The 18,153-nt window shown below is 37.2% G+C and overlaps 2 protein-coding genes across 12 annotated transcripts in view; both read left to right on the top strand.

The window, feature by feature from the left end:
• The window catches only part of ADAM9 (ADAM metallopeptidase domain 9), a 102,974-nt gene extending 96,516 nt beyond the window's left edge, over positions 1-6,458 (top strand). Inside the window, exons 21-22 of the mRNA XM_079909269.1 lie at positions 2,600-2,667; positions 4,612-6,458. Of these exons, the coding sequence (XP_079765395.1) occupies positions 2,600-2,667; positions 4,612-4,705 (162 nt within the window). The 3' untranslated portion in view covers positions 4,706-6,458. The remainder of the gene's footprint in view (positions 1-2,599; positions 2,668-4,611) is intronic.
• A 2,116-nt stretch (positions 6,459-8,574) lies between these two features.
• Positions 8,575-18,153, top strand: part of ADAM32 (ADAM metallopeptidase domain 32) — a 168,674-nt gene continuing 159,095 nt past the window's right edge. For 8 of the 11 annotated variants that reach the window (XR_013825545.1, XM_079909326.1, XM_079909318.1 and 5 more), the window contains exon 1: positions 8,575-8,786. Coding sequence is in view for 8 of the 11 variants with exons in the window: in XM_079909326.1 (XP_079765452.1) it covers positions 8,729-8,786 (58 nt within the window). In the remaining 3 variants the exon portion in view is untranslated. Of the gene's footprint in view, positions 8,787-14,650; positions 14,712-18,153 lie in introns of those variants that run through there. The other 3 variants (XM_079909319.1, XM_079909323.1, XM_079909324.1) reach the window with 3 other exon arrangements.

Genomic DNA, 18,153 nt, shown 5'->3' with positions numbered 1-18,153 from the left:
AAGAAAAAAGAATGAAAAGAATTGAAGACAATCTCAGAGACCTCTGGGACAACACTAAACACACCAACATTCGAATTATAGGGGCTCCAGAAGAAGAGAAAAGAAAGGGTCTGAGAAAATATTTGAAGAGATTATAGTGGAAAACTTCCCTAACATGGGAAAGGAAATAGTCACCCAAGTCCAGGAAGCACAGAGAGTCCCATACAGGATAAACCCTAGGAAAAATACACCAAGACACATATTAATCAAACTAACAAAAATTAAATTCAAAGAAAAAACATTAAAAGCAGCAAGGAAAAACAAAAAATAACATACAAAGGAATCCCCATAAGGTTATCAGCTGATTTTTCAGTGGAAAGTGCAGGCCAGAAGAGAGTGGCAGGATATACTTAAAGTGATGAAAGAGAAAAAGCTACAACCAAGACTACTCTACCCAGCAAGGATCTCATTCAGATTCAATGAAGTCAAAAGCTTTTCAGACAAGCAAAAGCTAAGAGAATTCAGCACCACGAAACCAGCTTTACAACAAATGCTAAAGAAACTTCTCTAAGCGGGAAACACAAGAGAAGAAAAAGACCCACCAAAAAAAACCCCGAAAACAATTAAGAAAATGGCAATAGGAACATACATATCAATAATAACCTTGAATGTAAATGGATTAAATGCCCCAACCAAAAGACACAGACTGGCTGAATGGATACAAAAACAAGACCTGTATATATGCTGTCTACAAGAAACCCACTTCAGACCTAGGGACACATACAGACCGAAAGTGAGGGGATGGAAAACAGTATTCCATGCAAATGGAAATCAAAAGAAAGCTGGAGTAGCAATACTCATATCAGATAAAATAGACTTTAAAATAAAGACTGTTACAAGAGATAAGGAGGGACACTACATAATGATCAAGAGATCAATCCAAGAATAAGACACAACAATTATAAATGTTTATGCACCCAAATAGAAGCACCTCAATACATAAGGCAAATGCTAACAACCATGAAAGGAGAAATCGATAGTAATACAATAATAGTAGGGGACTTTAACACCCCACTTACACCAATAGACAGATCATCCAAACAGAAAATAAATAAGGAAACACAAGCTTTAAATGACACAATAGACCGAATAGATTTAATTGATATTTTTAGGACATTCCACCCAAAAGTGGTAGAATACAGTTTCTTCCCAAGTGCACATGGAACATTCTACAGGATAGATCACATCCTGGGTCACAAAGAAGCCTCAGAAAATTTAAGAAAATTGAAATCATATCAAGCATCTTTTCTGACCACAACACTATGAGATTGGAAATCAGTTATAGGAAAAAAACTGTAAAAAACACAAATACGTGGAGGCTAAACAATACGTTACTAAGGAACCAAGAGATCATGAAGAAATCAAAGAAGAAATAAAAAAAATACACAGAAACAAATGACAATGAAAACATGACGACCCAAAATCTATGGGATGCAGCAAAAGCAGTTCTAAGAGGGAAGTTTATAGCAATTCAATCTCACCCCAAGAAACAAGAAAAATCTCAAATAAGCAATACACTTTTAAAACATCTAGGGAAAGAAGAACAAAGAAAACCCAAAGTCAGTAGAAGGAAAGGTGTGGTGAAAACGGAACCCTCCTACACTGTTAGTGGGAATGTAAATTGATACAACCACTATGGAAAACAGTATGGAGGTTCCTTAAAAAACTAAAAATAGAACTACCATATGACCCAGCAATCCCACTGCTGGGCATATACCCTGAGAAAACCATAATTCAAAAAGAGTCATGTACCACAATGTTCATTGCAGCACTATTTACAATAGCTAGGACATGGAACCAACCTAAATGTCCATCAACAGATGAATGGATAAAGAAGATGTGGCACATGATATACAACAGAATATTACTTAGCCAGAAAAAGAAACGAAATTGAGTTATTTGTAGTGAGGTGGATGGACCTATAGTCTGTCATAGAGTGATGTAAGTCAGAAAGAGAAAACAAATACCATATGCTAACGCATATATATGGAATCTAAAAGAAAAAAAAAAGGTACTGATGAACCTAGTTGCAGGGCAGGAATAAAGAGGTAGACATAGAGAATGGACTTGATGACATGGCGTGGGAGAGCGAAGCTGGGGCAAAGCGAGAGTAGCATCGACATATATACACTACCGAATGTAAAATAGTTGGCTGGTGGGAAGCAGCAGCATAGCACAGGGAGATCAGCTCGGTGCTTTGCGATGACCTAGAGGGGTGGGATAGGGAGGGTGGGAGGGACACGCAAGAGGGAGGGGATGTGGGGACATAGGTGTGCATATGGCTGATTCGCTTTGTTGTGCAACAGAAACTAACACGGTATTGTGAAGCAATTATACGCCAATAAAGATCTATTAAAAATATATACAATCTTAAAAATTAAATATTCTACACTCAGTAGCAAAGACATGTTGAATAAGCGAAGTATTTTAAAATGTCAACATTAATAGTCATCTATTCATAGATTTTTAAATAGATTGATTACTTTTTTATGGAAAATAAACTTTATAGAAAATATATTTATGAGTGCACTGTGGTAATAACTTTTTTTTTCCTTTTTAGCCTATATATGCAAACAGATTTCCAGTACCAACTTATGCAGCCAAGCAGCCTCAGCAATTCCCATCAAGGTCTGAAGTGAATTTGCTTAGATTACTTGACCAGAATAAAACCCAGGGTTAATGTCTAAATAGTTCTCTTGTATTTTTAATTTAATTTAGGACAAGGTATTTGTTGCTAACAGTTTAGATAGAACACAATTTGCAGAAAAACTTTTAAGAGCTTTTATATAAGTTTTGTCATATTAATGCAGTGTTGGAATGAAATTTTAAAGAAGCCCAAACGAGACATTCAACAGCTGCTGTAGCCTTTGGTGTCTGTAAGATTCAGAAGCAACGACCTTTAAAATAACCAGCAATGGGAAATCAGATAGGCTGGACCAGCCTTCTTATTAGGAACAGCTAGAAAAAAGCTAGACAATATAAGAAAATATGTATTTCAAGGCATCAGAAAACTACCAAGGAAATGAGAGATTATGGGACTATGGTCCAGGAGAGGAAGGCAGTCCAGAGATAATCTCAGCTTTTGGGACCATTTTTCATCCTAGACTGTAAATATCTACCTATTCTGAACGTGAGAGGATAGGAAGCTGAGGAGAGCTTTCAACAAACTCATAGGGATGAGGGGACAAAGACTGGAGCCCTGTCAAGGAGGTGGTACCCTGGCAAATATCCCAGTCTTTGTGTTGGGACCCCGGGGTAAGGGTGAATCAGACCCTCAACTTATTTCCTGCAGTTTTATTATTATTTTTTTAATGTTTGGCCCCCAGTTTAAAAAGTTAGACATATAAGAAAAGAAAATGTGACTAAAACCAAGAAAAGCAGACTCAGAGGGTATGCAATTAATATCAGAGATGGACTTTAAAGTAACTATGACAATTACATCACCGAATTAATAGTCAAGATTGAGAATTTCAGCACAAAACTAGATGTGCTGGACTTAAAAACCTAAAAAAAGAATTAAATGGAAATTCTAGAACTGAAAACCACAAGAAAAATAAAAGACTCAGTGGATGGGTGTAACATCAGCAAGAAAGGAGAAAATTTATTATAACATTTTGCATCACATAAAATACATCTCACCCCTCCCACCCCGCGAAAGTCCTTCAAATTACAGTTGAATTGCACACTGAGTAGTATCCTCAAGTATAAACTTTATTATGCAGTGAGAGTGTACTGAAATCCACCTGAACCTCAGGAGCAGATTATATAAATAGTGAGACACATACTCACCATGCAAAGTTCTAGTATGTTATTGGAATAGAGGTATACTAGAATTGGATGAAGAAGTTAGGGAAGAGTATCCACAGGTTAAAGCATGAGAACTGAGAAGGACTGGTATAGAAGTCATAGCAGGTTTAATTCTCGAAGTGGAAATTATATTTGAGAGAGCTGGAATTTCAGTTCTATGTATGTATGTAAGGTTTATACTTAGTTGTGATTTGCTCCCCTTAAATCCTAACAGTACAAGAGGTAATTCACATAGTATCTTCAGTTGTCTTTTACAATTTGTCTTTTCTATTTCATGTACTGTCCTTTTTTTTTTTTTTTGCGGTACGCGGGCCTCTCACTGTTGTGGCCTCTCTCGTTGTGGAGCACAGGCTCCGGACGCGCAGGCTCAGCGGCCATGGCTCACGGGCCCAGCCGCTCCGCGGCATGTGGGATATTCCCGGACCGGGGCATGAACCCGCGTCCCCTGCATCGGCAGGCAGACTCTCAACCACTGCGCCACCAGGGAAGCCCCTCATGTACTGTCCTTTTTAAACACATATACACCAGCACCTTTGTACATTATTGGTTATATACTAGCATGACTTTAAGGTGGTTACTCCATTTTAGACTCCGATTGGAGACTTTTAACCATTACATATCCGATTCATAATGATCTCAGAATATAAGGTACCCTTAAGAATTGTCAGTGATGTCAAGAATGGTGTTATGTTGGGCTTGTAATGAAGGTAGAATTATTTCATATGGTTGAAACATACGATTAACTGTCTTTCTTCCCCCTCACAGGCCGCCTCCACCACAACCGAAAGTATCATCTCAGGGAAATTTAATTCCTGCTCGTCCTGCTCCTCCACCTCCGTTATATAGTTCCCTCACTTGATTGTTTTTTTTTTTTTTTAACCTTTCATTTTGCAGACATCTTCAGGGAACTGAGCTAATACTTTTTTTTTCCTGATATTTTCTTGAAAAACCTTTCTTCCTGCTGCAATTATGAATGAAAACAAAATACCACCAAACAAACTTTGTTAATACAGAAAAACAGAACTTGAGTAGTGGGAAATGAGAAACAGAAGAAATGCAGTAAAGCCAGGGAATTTAGAATACATTTTCATTTCCATTACTGAATACATTTTATTCGGTCATCTGTGAGGTTAATGCACGTGACATGGATTATGTTATTTGAACATGTTACTGTAGTGATTTTCAAATTAACTGTATTGGTTTAAGTTTTGTCATTATGTGCTTAAATGTAATTCTGAATTTTGACCTTAGTTATCATTAATGTAGTTTCTGATTGAACATGTAATAATCTAATACCTGTGAAAACTAATTAGCTGTCAATTAATATCTAATATTTTTAATCTTGCACAGACTAATAATCATCACACACTAGAATTTTGTGTATCTCATTCACTACATGAATAAAGGAATACTCTGTCTTCAGAAGAATGCACAAAATACAGAATTAAGATACCATAATATAAATTTAAAAGTGCAAAAACACACTAAAAGTGTGTATGTGTATACTTACACACAGTTATTATCTTCCATTTTAATGAACATTCTATGGATATATGATTCTGTGGATTCTATGGCTAATAGATTCTGTGGGTCTATCAATGGATAATGAATATTAGAAAAGTTAATTTAATAATAGAATTTCTATTATGAATCATGTTAAAGCATAGCATCCTTTTACAATAGCATTATTTTAAATTAATTATAAACTTTAAGGTACGAAGTATTTAATAGAACTAATCAGATACGCTGTTGATTCTTGGCTGTAATAAAAAGCAGGAACAATTATAATATCTTCAATCAATTGAGCTATCATAAAACCACTTGAGAATTTCATAAGCACTTTAATTTTAAGTCCAAAATCTGAAACTTCAAAGATTGCTATTAATATAATTTAGAATGTTTACATTTACTAAGGTGTGCTTGATAATGTCTCTGTTGACACTAATATTTTTAAAGAAATTAGGCTGGAGAAAGGAAGGAAGAAAAAGTTTTCTTAGATAAGTGCAAAAAAGTTAGTGGTATCTGTGAGTTATTGTCCCAGCTATGATAAAAAAATGAATTTTTACTGTGGAAGAAATGGTATGAATGATAAAAATTTAAGCACCTAAATTTTTTTGGTAATTTTTCATAATAAAGTTTATTAATAAGTTTATTAACTGAATTTCTTTAGTTTTTAAAAAATTTTTGGTTTGTGTATACATACATATACAAACATAAGATTTACAATAAATAAAATACTTGAAATTCTGATTTGTGTTGCCCAGTAATTTCTTAAATACTCAGCTATTTATAACCTTATTAATTAAAACATTATACTAATTTTCCAGACTTCTGCCAAATTGTGAACAGTGGCTTTTTGTTAAAAAGAAAAACAGATTGGTTTTGAAGAAGACATATATCTGTCTTCTGAAGATGGTACATTATTTTAACAATCAGGTACCTATTAAAAATTGTAAACAGTCCCAAATAAAGATTCTTCATTTCAATTTAAATCTCTGAATGAATTAATATACAACCAAAAATGTTTGTGTTTGTCACTGAGATAGTCCCACAGTTTTTGCACAGCTTTGCAATTGTCATTCATATCACTGAAATTTCACAGTTGGTAATATATTAACTATGCAACTTAAAACTTTTTTCAGAATTAGATAATTCCTTGGATCTTTGAATATTTAGAAAGTTTTTCTAAAAGACTGTTGATCAGTCTGAACTTCTTTTGCTTTTATATATATTTTTACATATTTTATATTCTTTTCACTTAGGTTTGTCCTTGATTTATCTTGGATTGTTATTAAAAATTGTAAAATTTCTTGGTCATAGATGCCACTTAAAAATTTGAAAATATTAAAGGTAGTCTTTGCCATCTGCTAAAGATGTTTTAATAATCAAGGATAAATTGTATGTAACTTTGGTGTTGCTGTGTGACTGTGTTCACAAGCTTATTACCTTGTTCGAGGTATCACATTTTCCCTTTCTATCAGGCAGCTGCCTGGGTCTCTAACCATCTAGTAAAACATGATCTAGGTTTTCTAAGCACAGATCAGATTTTATTAAATTCTATAAATGTTTACTGAAACTCTACCATGTTGCAGGTACCACAGTACATCATTAGGTCCTGTGATATATAAGTTCTGGATGAGACATGCCTCCCATTATAGAGAGAGCCATATACACAAGTAAGAATGACATAAAGTCTGCTTTTTAAAAGATTTAAACAGGAAAGGTTGCGGAGAAGGAAATAACAAAGAAGTGAAATAACTGGAAATCCATTCAAAGTACTTACCACTAATTAACAAGTCTAAGCCTTTACTGTAACGGTTCTAATGCTGTGAAGCAAGATGAAACCAGCTTTTGGCTCAACTACACCCTAAAAGAAGTGTTAGTCTAGCATTTGTTGTTCCTGTTGAGATGCAAGCTATGTGTATACAGTTGACCCTTGAACCACGTGGGTTTGAACTGCACAGATCCACTTACAAGCTTTTTTGTTTTCCAATAAAAATACAGTGGCACTCCATATCTGCAGGTTCACATCCGTGGATTCAACCAACCGCAAGTGGTAAATAGTTCAGTATCCATGGTTGGTTGAATCTGCAGGTACGGAAATCGGAGGGCCAACATAGGGACTTGAGCATCTGGGGATTTTGGTATCCACAGTGGGTCCTGGAATCAATCTCCCCGTGGATACCGAGAGGCCAGTTGTATTTTTGTTGCCGTGTTTATGCTCATGATATTCTTTTGCAGACTTAGATTACCCTGTTGAAATCCTATGCATCCATAAAATTACATCTCAACTGTGAGTTTAGATGTGGTGATTCCCCAAACGAACTTTTCTGTGTTACCACGGGACCTTTTAGTTTGTGTATCTGCCGTTCTGTTAATTGGTGTGAGAGATTAACTCATTCTTGGGGATTTGAAAAGAATTGAAGGATAGTGCATATACGTAGAGACTGGGAGGTGAGTCTGGGAGGGAAGAGGCATTGCAGTCCAAGGTAATAAGGCAATTTTCATTCAGGAAAGACAGGAAGTCATAAGTAGTCATAGCACTGGGGATAGAAGAAAAGAGGCAGCAGCCTGGGCTCCGAATTTAGAAATTTTTGAATACTATGTTGAGGAATTCGGCCAGAATTTTCTACTGGAACATATGTACTGTAATTATGGGCAAAAATCTTGTCCATTTCATTCATTACATGAATGAATGAATATTTATTGTACTGAGAAGTTACTGAACAAGAGCAGGCCATCACATGAATTTTAGCCAACGGTTTGGGGAGAACCTTTTTGATTGGAAAAAAGTAGACAGCCTGGTTACAAAGTGTATTTGGGCAGTGGGTATGGAAAAAAACCATAGCAGGTACTTTCCGAAGATACCAAAATCTACTCACTTTTCCCTTTCTTGGAATCGTTTTAAAATCTATCTGGATTTTTGTTGTTGTTGTTGTTTTAATTAAAAGACCTCAGCTTTAGGAAATATGAATGTATAATTCGTGTGTGTGTGTGTGTGTGTGCGCGCGCGTGCGTATGCGCATAGTGTTAAATTCACCAAGTAGTGTCTGATACAAAACAGCGCACAATAAATGTTAGTTCTTTTAGGTCCATCCACACGAAGCAAAAAGTTTGTGGGGGACGATGACCGCGACGGAGAGGGCTGGGGTGGTCGGGGACCTCCAGATAACTGGCCATCGGGTAGAGCGGACTGCTGGGAAAAGAACTTCCTGCGGATCCGGACGCACGACTATAAAGGGAGGCGTGCCCTACAGGCGATTGGTGGACTGGGCGCTGAGTACCGGGCGCTCCGGTAGGTGCCGCAGCTTCGCGAGAACGGCGCTCACGAACGGCCAACGCAGTAGGGTTGAAGTCTCCGCTGGAAGACAGGAGTGACGAAATGTTCCGCCTAATGATGTTGCTAGCGGGGCTCCGTGGCTTGCTAACGTCAAGACCCGGTAAGCCCGAGGATGCCCTGTTTGTTACTCCGGTAGGGGGAGGAGGAAGATTTTTCTTTTCCTTCTTTAAACGCGTACCTGCTTGGGTCAAACGGCGCCTCGACTCGATTGAGAACTTGGCGCCCTTCCCTGCTTTTAGGTTTCTTTTGCCAGTCAGGAAACCGGGCAGTTTTTAGGCGCTCCGTAGGGATACAGAACTGACTCACGAGAGAGGAAGATACTTTTAATAAGCTTAAGGACTAAATCTCTGACGCCCTCTCTCAATCTGGGTTTGGGGCAGCCGTTTATGGAGGTCTGTTACGCACTCACAAAACTACCTCACAATTTCTTGCGCTCAGAAGCACCCCAGAAACTTCATGAACTCTACTCAAACTCCAGAAAACTGTGTCTCCTCAGATATCATCTGTTCCAGTATAATTTGTCCTGCATTCAGTAACTTGTCCTGCAATACCAAAAAAATATTCTATTGCTGACATTGTGACAATACGGGGAACAGTTACAGAGAGTCCTCAAAATTTTAAAATATATTAGGGGGGGATTTAGATGCAAGTAAAATTTTAAGATATGTTCTTATTTTCCTTCCCTTTTTATACACTGTTCTGAATCTTCCCATTCTGTGTCAGTACATGGAATATCTTGTCTTCTCCTCCCCCATCTGCATAGTGTTCTGTGGCTTGGGGGTACCACAATTTAGCAGCCAGTTCTCTTATTAAAGGACTGTTGGATTGTTTCCAGTCATTTTGCTGTTACATGCTACACTGCTGAACTCGGACGCACCCCCCGTTCCCCCCACAAAATACCCTAGACCGGGTGGCTTAAACAACAGAGATTTATTTTCTCACAGTTCTGGAGGCAGGAAGCCTGAAATCAGGGTGCTCTCATAGTGGGGATCTGGTGAGGTCTCTCTTCCTGGCTAGTAGACCGTTCCCTTCTTGCTGTGTACTCACGTGACCTCTTCTTTGTGAGCAGAGAGAAGGAGCAAACTCACTTGTCTCTTCTTACAAAGGCGTGAAACCCATCATGAGAGATCCATCTTCATGATCTCATCTAACCCTGATTACCTCCCAAAGATCCCATTGCTGAATACCATCACATTGGGGGTTAGGGCTTCCAATAGGAAAGCTGGGGCCGGGGGACACATCTTCACCATAACACCTGCAACATTTAAATACAGGGTTTCTGAAACTTTTCGGAATGTTTCTTTCAGCAAAGAAATGAACAAAAATGTAACAATTATCGAAGTTCTCAGAGAGCTTTTATGTTCTGCTTATATTCGTCAGTATTTGTCATATTAGAAATTAATGTAGAAATTTAAGAATTTTAATTAATTCATTAAAAAATAACAGTAATGTTACTGAACTCAGGTTTGGCTGCTCACGGCTCGAAAGCCAGTACTCGAGAGACAGGTATTGGTAGGAAAGGAAAGGTTGCTTCATTCAGGAGGCTGGCAACCTGGGGAGAAGGTAGACTTGTGTCCAAACACCAGCTTGGTTGTTGATCAGGGGGCAAGAGCTTTGAAAGGGGAGTTTCAGGGATGTATAGGCAGAGGGAGGGGGCTACGACTTGCAGAACAGCACAATCAGCTCCCGCAGTCATGAAATTGGTCATGTGGTGGTCTGATCAGCGTCATCTTGATTGTTTTAAGTTCAGTTAATCTTCAGTTCCAGGGTTGGTTCCCATTTCCTTGAGGCCAGTTCTTGGAATTGTGCAAGATGGAGCACCTTATGTCTTGGCTGCAGTCTGGTCATCACGTAGTTAACTTCTCCCACCTGGTGAGGGTTTCAGTGTCTGCAAAACAGCTCAAAGGACATGGCTCAGAATATTATCTATAGCTCTTGAAGAGGAACTAAAGGTCCTTGACTTTGTTTAATGGCTAAACTATTATTATTTTGTCTTGTTTGACTGCTTTCCTTTGGTTCTGCATTTTTTTTTCACTTCTCTGAATTTATTCTTTGACTAAAGTTTTTCTACAGACAAGAGGCAGGCAGAGGACATTGGATGTGTGTGGGGGTCTGTCCTGGGAAAGCCCCATAGGGTTCCACTCAATTACAGTAATAGACCTATTATATGTTAATGTAAGTAACACATTTAAAAAATAAAAACTATATTTTCCAAAACAAAGAATTTAGAGTGGCATTGTTTTACATTTTGTGAATCTCTTTAAGGTTTGGTTTAATAGATGACAGCTAGATTCTCATATCTACTTCTGCATTCAGTCTGTTGCGGAATGTTTTGTTTGAAGTATATGAAAAAATTCCAGCTTATGTAGTTGGAAAAGGGAGTAGTTTAGGAGCCTTTTCAGGTAATTACCAGTGTTCCTCTTTGGATGCTGCACCAAATACACACTTGATAAATGGTAAAGTTTAGTTGCAGTGTGGAATCTAAAACATATCAATGAATTTTTCTTAATATGTTATGTTAAAATCCATTGGTCTATTTTGAACTTTAATGGATATTTTACCCATTTGTTTTTTTTTTAATACATTACCTTTGTTTTTTTCTTTTTTAACATCTTTACTGGAGTATAATTGCTTTACAAAGGTGTGTTAGTTTCTGCTTTATAACAAAGTGAATCAGCTATACGTATACATATATCCCCATAGCTCCTCCCTCTTGTGTTTCCGTCCCACTCTCCCCATCCCACCCCTCTAGGTGGTCACAAAGCACTGAGCTGATCTTCCTGTTTTACATTTGGTAGTGTATATATGTCCATGCCACTCTCTCACTTCGTCCCAGCTTACCCTTCCCCACCCCCGTGTCCTAAGTCCATTTTCTACGTCTGTGTCTTTATTCCTGTTCTGCCTCTAGGTTCTTCAGAACCTACATATATATATTTTAGATTCCATATATATGTGTTAGCATATGGTATTTGTTTTTCTCTTTCTGACTTACTTCACTCTGTATGACAGATGCTAGGTCCATCCACCTCACTACAAATAATTCAGTTTTGTTTCTTTTTATGGCTGAGTAATATTCCATTGTATATATGTGCTACATCTTCTTTACACCTTTGTTTTAAAATTATTTTAAATTGTGGTAAAATATACAAAACATAAAATTTACCATCTTCAACCATTTTAAAAATGAATAAACTTTATTTTTTAGAGTGTTTCAGGTTCATAGCAAAACTGAGAGAAAGGTACAGAGATTTCTCACATACCCCTGTCCCCACACCTGTACAATCTCTGCTCTAGGCGTCCTGCTCCACAGTGGTATGTTTGTTAGAATTGATGATCCCACACTGGTACATCATTATCACCCCAAATCTATAGTTTACCTTAGGATTCACTCTTGCTGTTTTACATTCTGTGGAATTTGACAAATGTATAATGACATGTATCCCCCAGAGTAGTTTTGCAGCCCTAAAAATCGTCTGTGCTTCACCTGTTCATCTCTCCCTTTCCCCTAAGTCCTGGCAACCACTGATCTTTTTGCTGTCTCCATAGTTTTGCCTTTTCCAGAATGTCATAGAGTTGGAAGCTTAGAGTATGTTGCCTTTTTCAGATTGGCTTCTTTCACTCAGTAATATGCATTTATGGTTCTTCCGTGTCTTTCCAGGGCTGCATAGCTTATTTCTTTTTAGCAGTGAGTGATATTCCATTGTCTGTATATACCAGTTTACTTATCCATTTACCTACTAAAAGACATCTTGGTTGCTTTCAAGTTTTGACAGGTATGAGCAAAGCTACCATAAATATCTGTGTGCAAGTTTTTGTGTGGACATAAGTTTTCAACTCCTTTGGGTAAATACCAAGGAGTGCTATTGCTGGATCATATGGTAAGGATATGTTTAGTTTTTAAAGTTAGTGTCTTTTTGCTTCAGTACGAAGAACTCTCTTTAACATTTCTTGTGAGGCCATTGTAGTGGTGATGGACTCTAACTTTTTTAAGGAAATTCTTTATCTCTCCTTCAATTCTGAAGGACATCTTTCCTGGGTATGGTATCCTTAGGTGGAATTTTCTTTCTTTCAGTACTTTGAATATACTATCCCACTCCATTCTGGCCTGCAAGGTTTCTGCTGAAAAATTCACTGATAGTCTTATGGGAGTTCCTTTGTACAAAACAAATTGTGTTTCTCTTGCTGCTTTTTTTTTTTTTTTTTGCAGTATGCAGACCTCTCACTGCTGCGGCCTCTCCCATTGCGGACCACAGGCTCTGGATGCGCAGGCCCAGCGGCCACGGCCCACGGGCCCAGCCACTCCGCGGCATGTGGGATCCCCCCAGACCGGGGCACGAACCCGCGTCCCCTGCATTGGCAGGCGGACTCCCAACCACTGCGCCACCGGGGAAGCCCCTCTCTTGCTGCTTTTTTTTTTTAAATTTCTATTTTATTTCATTTTATTTATTTCTTTTAACATCTTTATTGGGGTATAATTGCTTTACAATGGTGTGTTAGTTCCTGCTTTATAACAAAGTGAATCAGTTATACATATACATATGTTCCCATATGTCTTCCCTCTTGTGTCTCCCTCCCTCCCACCCTCCCTATCCCACCCCTCCAGGCGGTCACAAAGCACCGAGCCGATAGCCCTGTGCCATGCGGCTGCTTCCCACTAGCTGTCTACCTTACATTTGTTAGTGTATTTATGTCCATGCCTCTCTCTCGCCCTGTCACAGCTCACCCTTCCCCCTCCCCATATCCTCAAGTCTGTTCTCCAGTAGGTCTGTGTCTTTATTCCTGTCTTACCCCTAGGTTCTTCATGACATTTTCTTTTAATCAAAACTACAATGAGATATCATCTCACACCAGTCAGAATGGCCATCATCAAAAATCTAGAAACAATAAATGCTGGAGAGGGTGTGGAGAAAAGGGAACACTCTTGCACTGCTGGTGGGAATGTGAATTGGTTCAGCCACTATGGAGAACAGTATGGAGGTTCCTTAAAAAACTACAAATAGAACTACCATATGACCCAGCAATCCCACTCCTGGGCATATACCCTGAGAAAACCATAATTCAAAAAGAGTCATGTACCAAAATGTTCATTGCAGCTCTATTTACAATAGCCCGGAGATGGAAACAACCTAAGTGCCCATCATCGGATGAATGGATAAAGAAGATGTGGCATATATATACAATGGAATATTACTCAGCCATAAAAAGAAATGAAATTGAGCTATTTGTAATGAGGTGGATAGACCTAGAGTCTGTCATACAGAGTGAAGTAAGTCAGAAAGAGAAAGACAAATACCGTATGCTAACACATATATATGGAATTTAAGAAAAAAAAATCTCTTGCTGCTTTTTAAGAGTTTCTCTTTGTCTTTAATTTTTGGCAGTTTAATTATAACCTGTCTCAGTGTAGTTCTCTTTAATTTTTTTTTTTTTTTGGTTTTCTTTGAGCTTCCTAGATTAGGATGTCTATTTTTCTTTTCTGTTTTTGCCAGGTGAGAGAAGTTTTTAGCCATTATTTCTTTAAATAAGCTTTCTGCCCTCTACCCCCACTCCTTCTCCTTCTGGGACTTCTATAATGTGGATACTGGTCTGCTTGATGGTGTCCCATAAATCCTGTAATCTGTCTTCACTCTTTTTCATTCTTTTTGTTAATTTTAATTTTTTGCTCCTCTGATTGGATGAATTCTATTGCTCTGTCTTCAAGTTTGCTGATCCTTTCTTTCACTTAATCTAGTCTGATGTTGAAACCCTCTATTGAAAGTTTCAGTTCAGTTACTGTATTCAGCTCTATGATTTCTATTTTGTACTCATTCTAACCATTTTTAAGTGTACAGTTCAGTGGCATTAAATACATTCACTTTGTTTTGCCATCACCATCGTCCATCTCCAGAATATTTTTTTTTATTCTTCCCAGACTGAAACTCAGTACCCATTTAACACTAATTCCTCATTCTTCCCTTCCCCCAGCTCTTGGCAACCACCATTCTACTTTCTGTCTCCATGGATCTGACTGCTCTAGTTTCCTCATGTAAGTGGAGTTATGCAGTATTTTTCTTTGTGACTGACTTCTTTCACTTAGCATAATGCCCTCAATGTTTATCCATGTTGTAGCATGTGTCAGAATTTTCTCCTTTTATTCTGACACATGAATAGCATTCCATTGTGTGAAATACATATGGGAAAATACATATTTCATTTTGTTTATCCATTCATCTGTTGATGGATACTTAGGTTGCTTCTACCTTTTGGATATTATGAATAATGCTGCCATGAACATGTATGTACCTGTACTTGTTTGAGTCCCTGCTTTTAATTCTTTTGGGTATATGTACAGAAGTGGAGTTGCTGGATCATACGGTGATTCTATTTTTAATTTTTTAAGGAACTGTTACATTGTTTTCCGTACTGGCTGTGCAATTTTACATTTCTACCAGCAGTGCACAAGGGTTACAGTTTCTCCACGTTCTTCCTAATACATGTTATTTTACTTTTATATTTTAATGATTATAGTCTTCCTAATGGTTATGACAGGGTATCTCATTGTGGCTTTGATTTGTATTCCCCTGATAGTTAGTGATGTTGAGCATCTTTTCATATGCTTATTGGCCATTTGTATATCTTTTTTGGAGAAATGAGTATTGAAGTCCTTTGCCCATTTTAAAGATTAGGTTGTTCATTTTGTTGAGTTACAAGAGTTCCTTTTATATTCTGGATACTAGACTTTCAGACAAATGATTTGCAAATATTTTTTTTCATGCTGTAGGTTGTCTTCACTTTCTTGGGAGTGTCCTTTGACTCACAAAAGTTTTAAATTATGATGGAATCTAATTTTGTTGCTCATGGTTTTAGTGTCATATCTAAGAACCCATTGCCAAATCTAAGGTCATGTATATTTACTCCTATCTTTTCTTCTAAGAATTTTATTGTTTTAGCTCTTATGTTTATGTCATTGATCCATTTTGAGTTAATTTTCGTACACAGTGTGAGGTAGGGTTCCAACTTTATTTATTTACATTCATTCTGGTTTCTTTTTATTAACTATATCCTGCCCCTGTTTATTCCTAATAATGCTTTTTTCCTCCTTTGAGTCTATTCATGCTAATGTTAACATAGGTATGTCAGCTTTCCTTTGGCTAATATTTGCTGTGAACATATTTTTTCCATCCTTTTATGTGGCAAAGTCCCCAGTGCTCACTAAGTATCCATCTTCTTGCCTACATTTCTGAGCCTTTTTCCATTTAGTGTGGGGCAGTTTAAATACTATTGCTCGTGGGGTTGAGAAGAAGTGATTTGCATCACTTTAGATCAAGGCAATTGAGAGCTGGTATTTCTCTTCTATATTTCTTTTCTGATGCCAGATTTACCTTAGAAGCTATGAGCTGAGTTTATGGTGTTACCACTTGGAGGGAGCTTGGATCTCTGAGTTACTATTTGAATGAGAGCTCCTGGTGACTCCCATCATATTTTGCATGAAAAACAAAGAAACTTTTATTGTGTTAAGCCACCAAGATTTCAAGGTTTATTTATTGCCATTCCATAGCCTGGTCAGCCTCAGTTGACTAATATAGAGGTTGGAGCTTTGAAGTGGTGTGCTGCCATGATAAACTTAAAATATATGCCTTTGACTTTGCTGCTGGGCATTGATGGGTAGCAGGTGACAAGAAATGGAAACCACCTGGAGAAAATGGAAATCAATGACAAGAAGTGACAGAACATTTGGTAAAAACTGTAGGACAGACTACATTCTGTAGAAGTTAGATAAGAGATTGTTAGCCGTGGAAGTTGGTTTCATTACTCAATTTTGTCAAAGTGTTAAGAGAAAGAGATAATCTCAGGAAACAGTTGACCAGTTTGCAAATCGAATTAATAGGGAATAAATCCAGAAATTTGGGGCCTTTCAGGACTTTAAAGGGTGACCAGTTCCAGATTTCAAATAGTAAGAAATGGAATTTTAAAAGGTTTGAGCAGTGAAACGTCAGTAAAAACTCTCAGTTAGAGAAAATTACTCAGGTTAGCACTGCAATCAAGGGTGTGGCCTTACATTATATTTTTTTAGACTGACTTATGGTTGCCATCACTTAGTTGAGAGAGAGAGGTGAGAGAGGAGGGAAGGAGAAATAGGAGTTAGGCCAAGAAATTACAGGATGAGAGAAAATATTTGTAAATGATTTGTCTGAAAAGGGTCTAGTATCCAGAAAATAAAGGGCAAAGAAATAAAGCAGATTTGAAAATTATGACTTTAAAAAGTTTTATATGTGTTTTAATTGCATGACAAAGTTACTGAAGACAACTAGATGAGAAACTTCTACGTTTTTGATGGTAGTGTACTGCCAAAGGAACTTCAAACTAGATTATACAAGCTTTTGACTATTTGAGAATTAACACAACTCTTGAGCCCTTTACTTCCAGGAAGTAAACTGGAAAAGCCATGCTACTTTCAAGGAGAGTATATTTGTATTTAAGTCTTTTATAATATTTTATGCTTTCTGTTTACTATACTTTTTATTTGATATCATTAAAAATCTTATTTCCTGTCTTATGTGTTTTTCTGATTTTAATGTAACATGTATAATTGACTTAGAGTCTACAATTAAGCAACATGTCTTCTTCTAAAAACGACAATGACCTTAGAAAGTTGTCAGACACTGCCTTTATCATCCTACATGTTACTGTTATTTAGTATTTACTGCCACTTTTATGTATTGTTTCCCAAATGAGTCATCATCTTTATTGTTACTTAGATTTATCCACAAGTTTATAGCTTGACTTGCTTACCTTCTTTCTAGCACCCTACTCTTTCCTTCTTAGTATCTTTTTCGTCAAGAGTTTGAGTGGTAAATCGTCTGTTTACTTGAAAATGTCTTTATGTCTCCCTCACTGTTGAATGACAATTTAGTTTGATATCCAATTTCAGACTGACAGTTGTTTTTCCAGTAGCACTTTGAGAATGTTACTCCATTGCTATTTGGCCTGCATGTTATTAACTTTTTTTTTTAATTATGAGGATTTCAAATAAATGCAAAAATAGAAGAATAAAGAACTCAGGTTCAACAGTTATAAACTCGTGGTTAATTCTGTTTCTTTTCTACGTTCCCTACCACTTCCTCTATTCTCATATTATTTGGAGCAAATTATAGACTTTATATCATTTCGTGTCTAAGCATTTCAATATATATTGCTAAATGGCCAGAAAATATAACCACAGTATCATGATCATGGCTTAGAAATTAACGATTTCTTCTATCACCCAATATTCAGTCTGTGTTCAAATTTTCAATTGTTCCATGAGTGTAATAAGTTTCCTTACAGTTTGTAATCACCTAGAAAATAATGTCCACGCATTGTTTGAATCAGCATACAAAAGATCTGCTCATTGAATTGGCTCCTTCCCTACTCGATTTTATTTAGTCTATGGCTTTCAGTACCATGTTGATACTGATAACTCCAAATTTATATTTCTTCTCTTGCAC

The sequence above is a fragment of the Stenella coeruleoalba genome (genome assembly GCF_951394435.1).
Source record: "Stenella coeruleoalba genome assembly, chromosome: 21".
In the NCBI taxonomy this organism is placed as follows: domain Eukaryota; kingdom Metazoa; phylum Chordata; class Mammalia; order Artiodactyla; family Delphinidae; genus Stenella; species Stenella coeruleoalba.
Note: the sequence above shows the minus strand (reverse complement) of the source record. Positions and strands in the feature narration are given on the sequence as shown.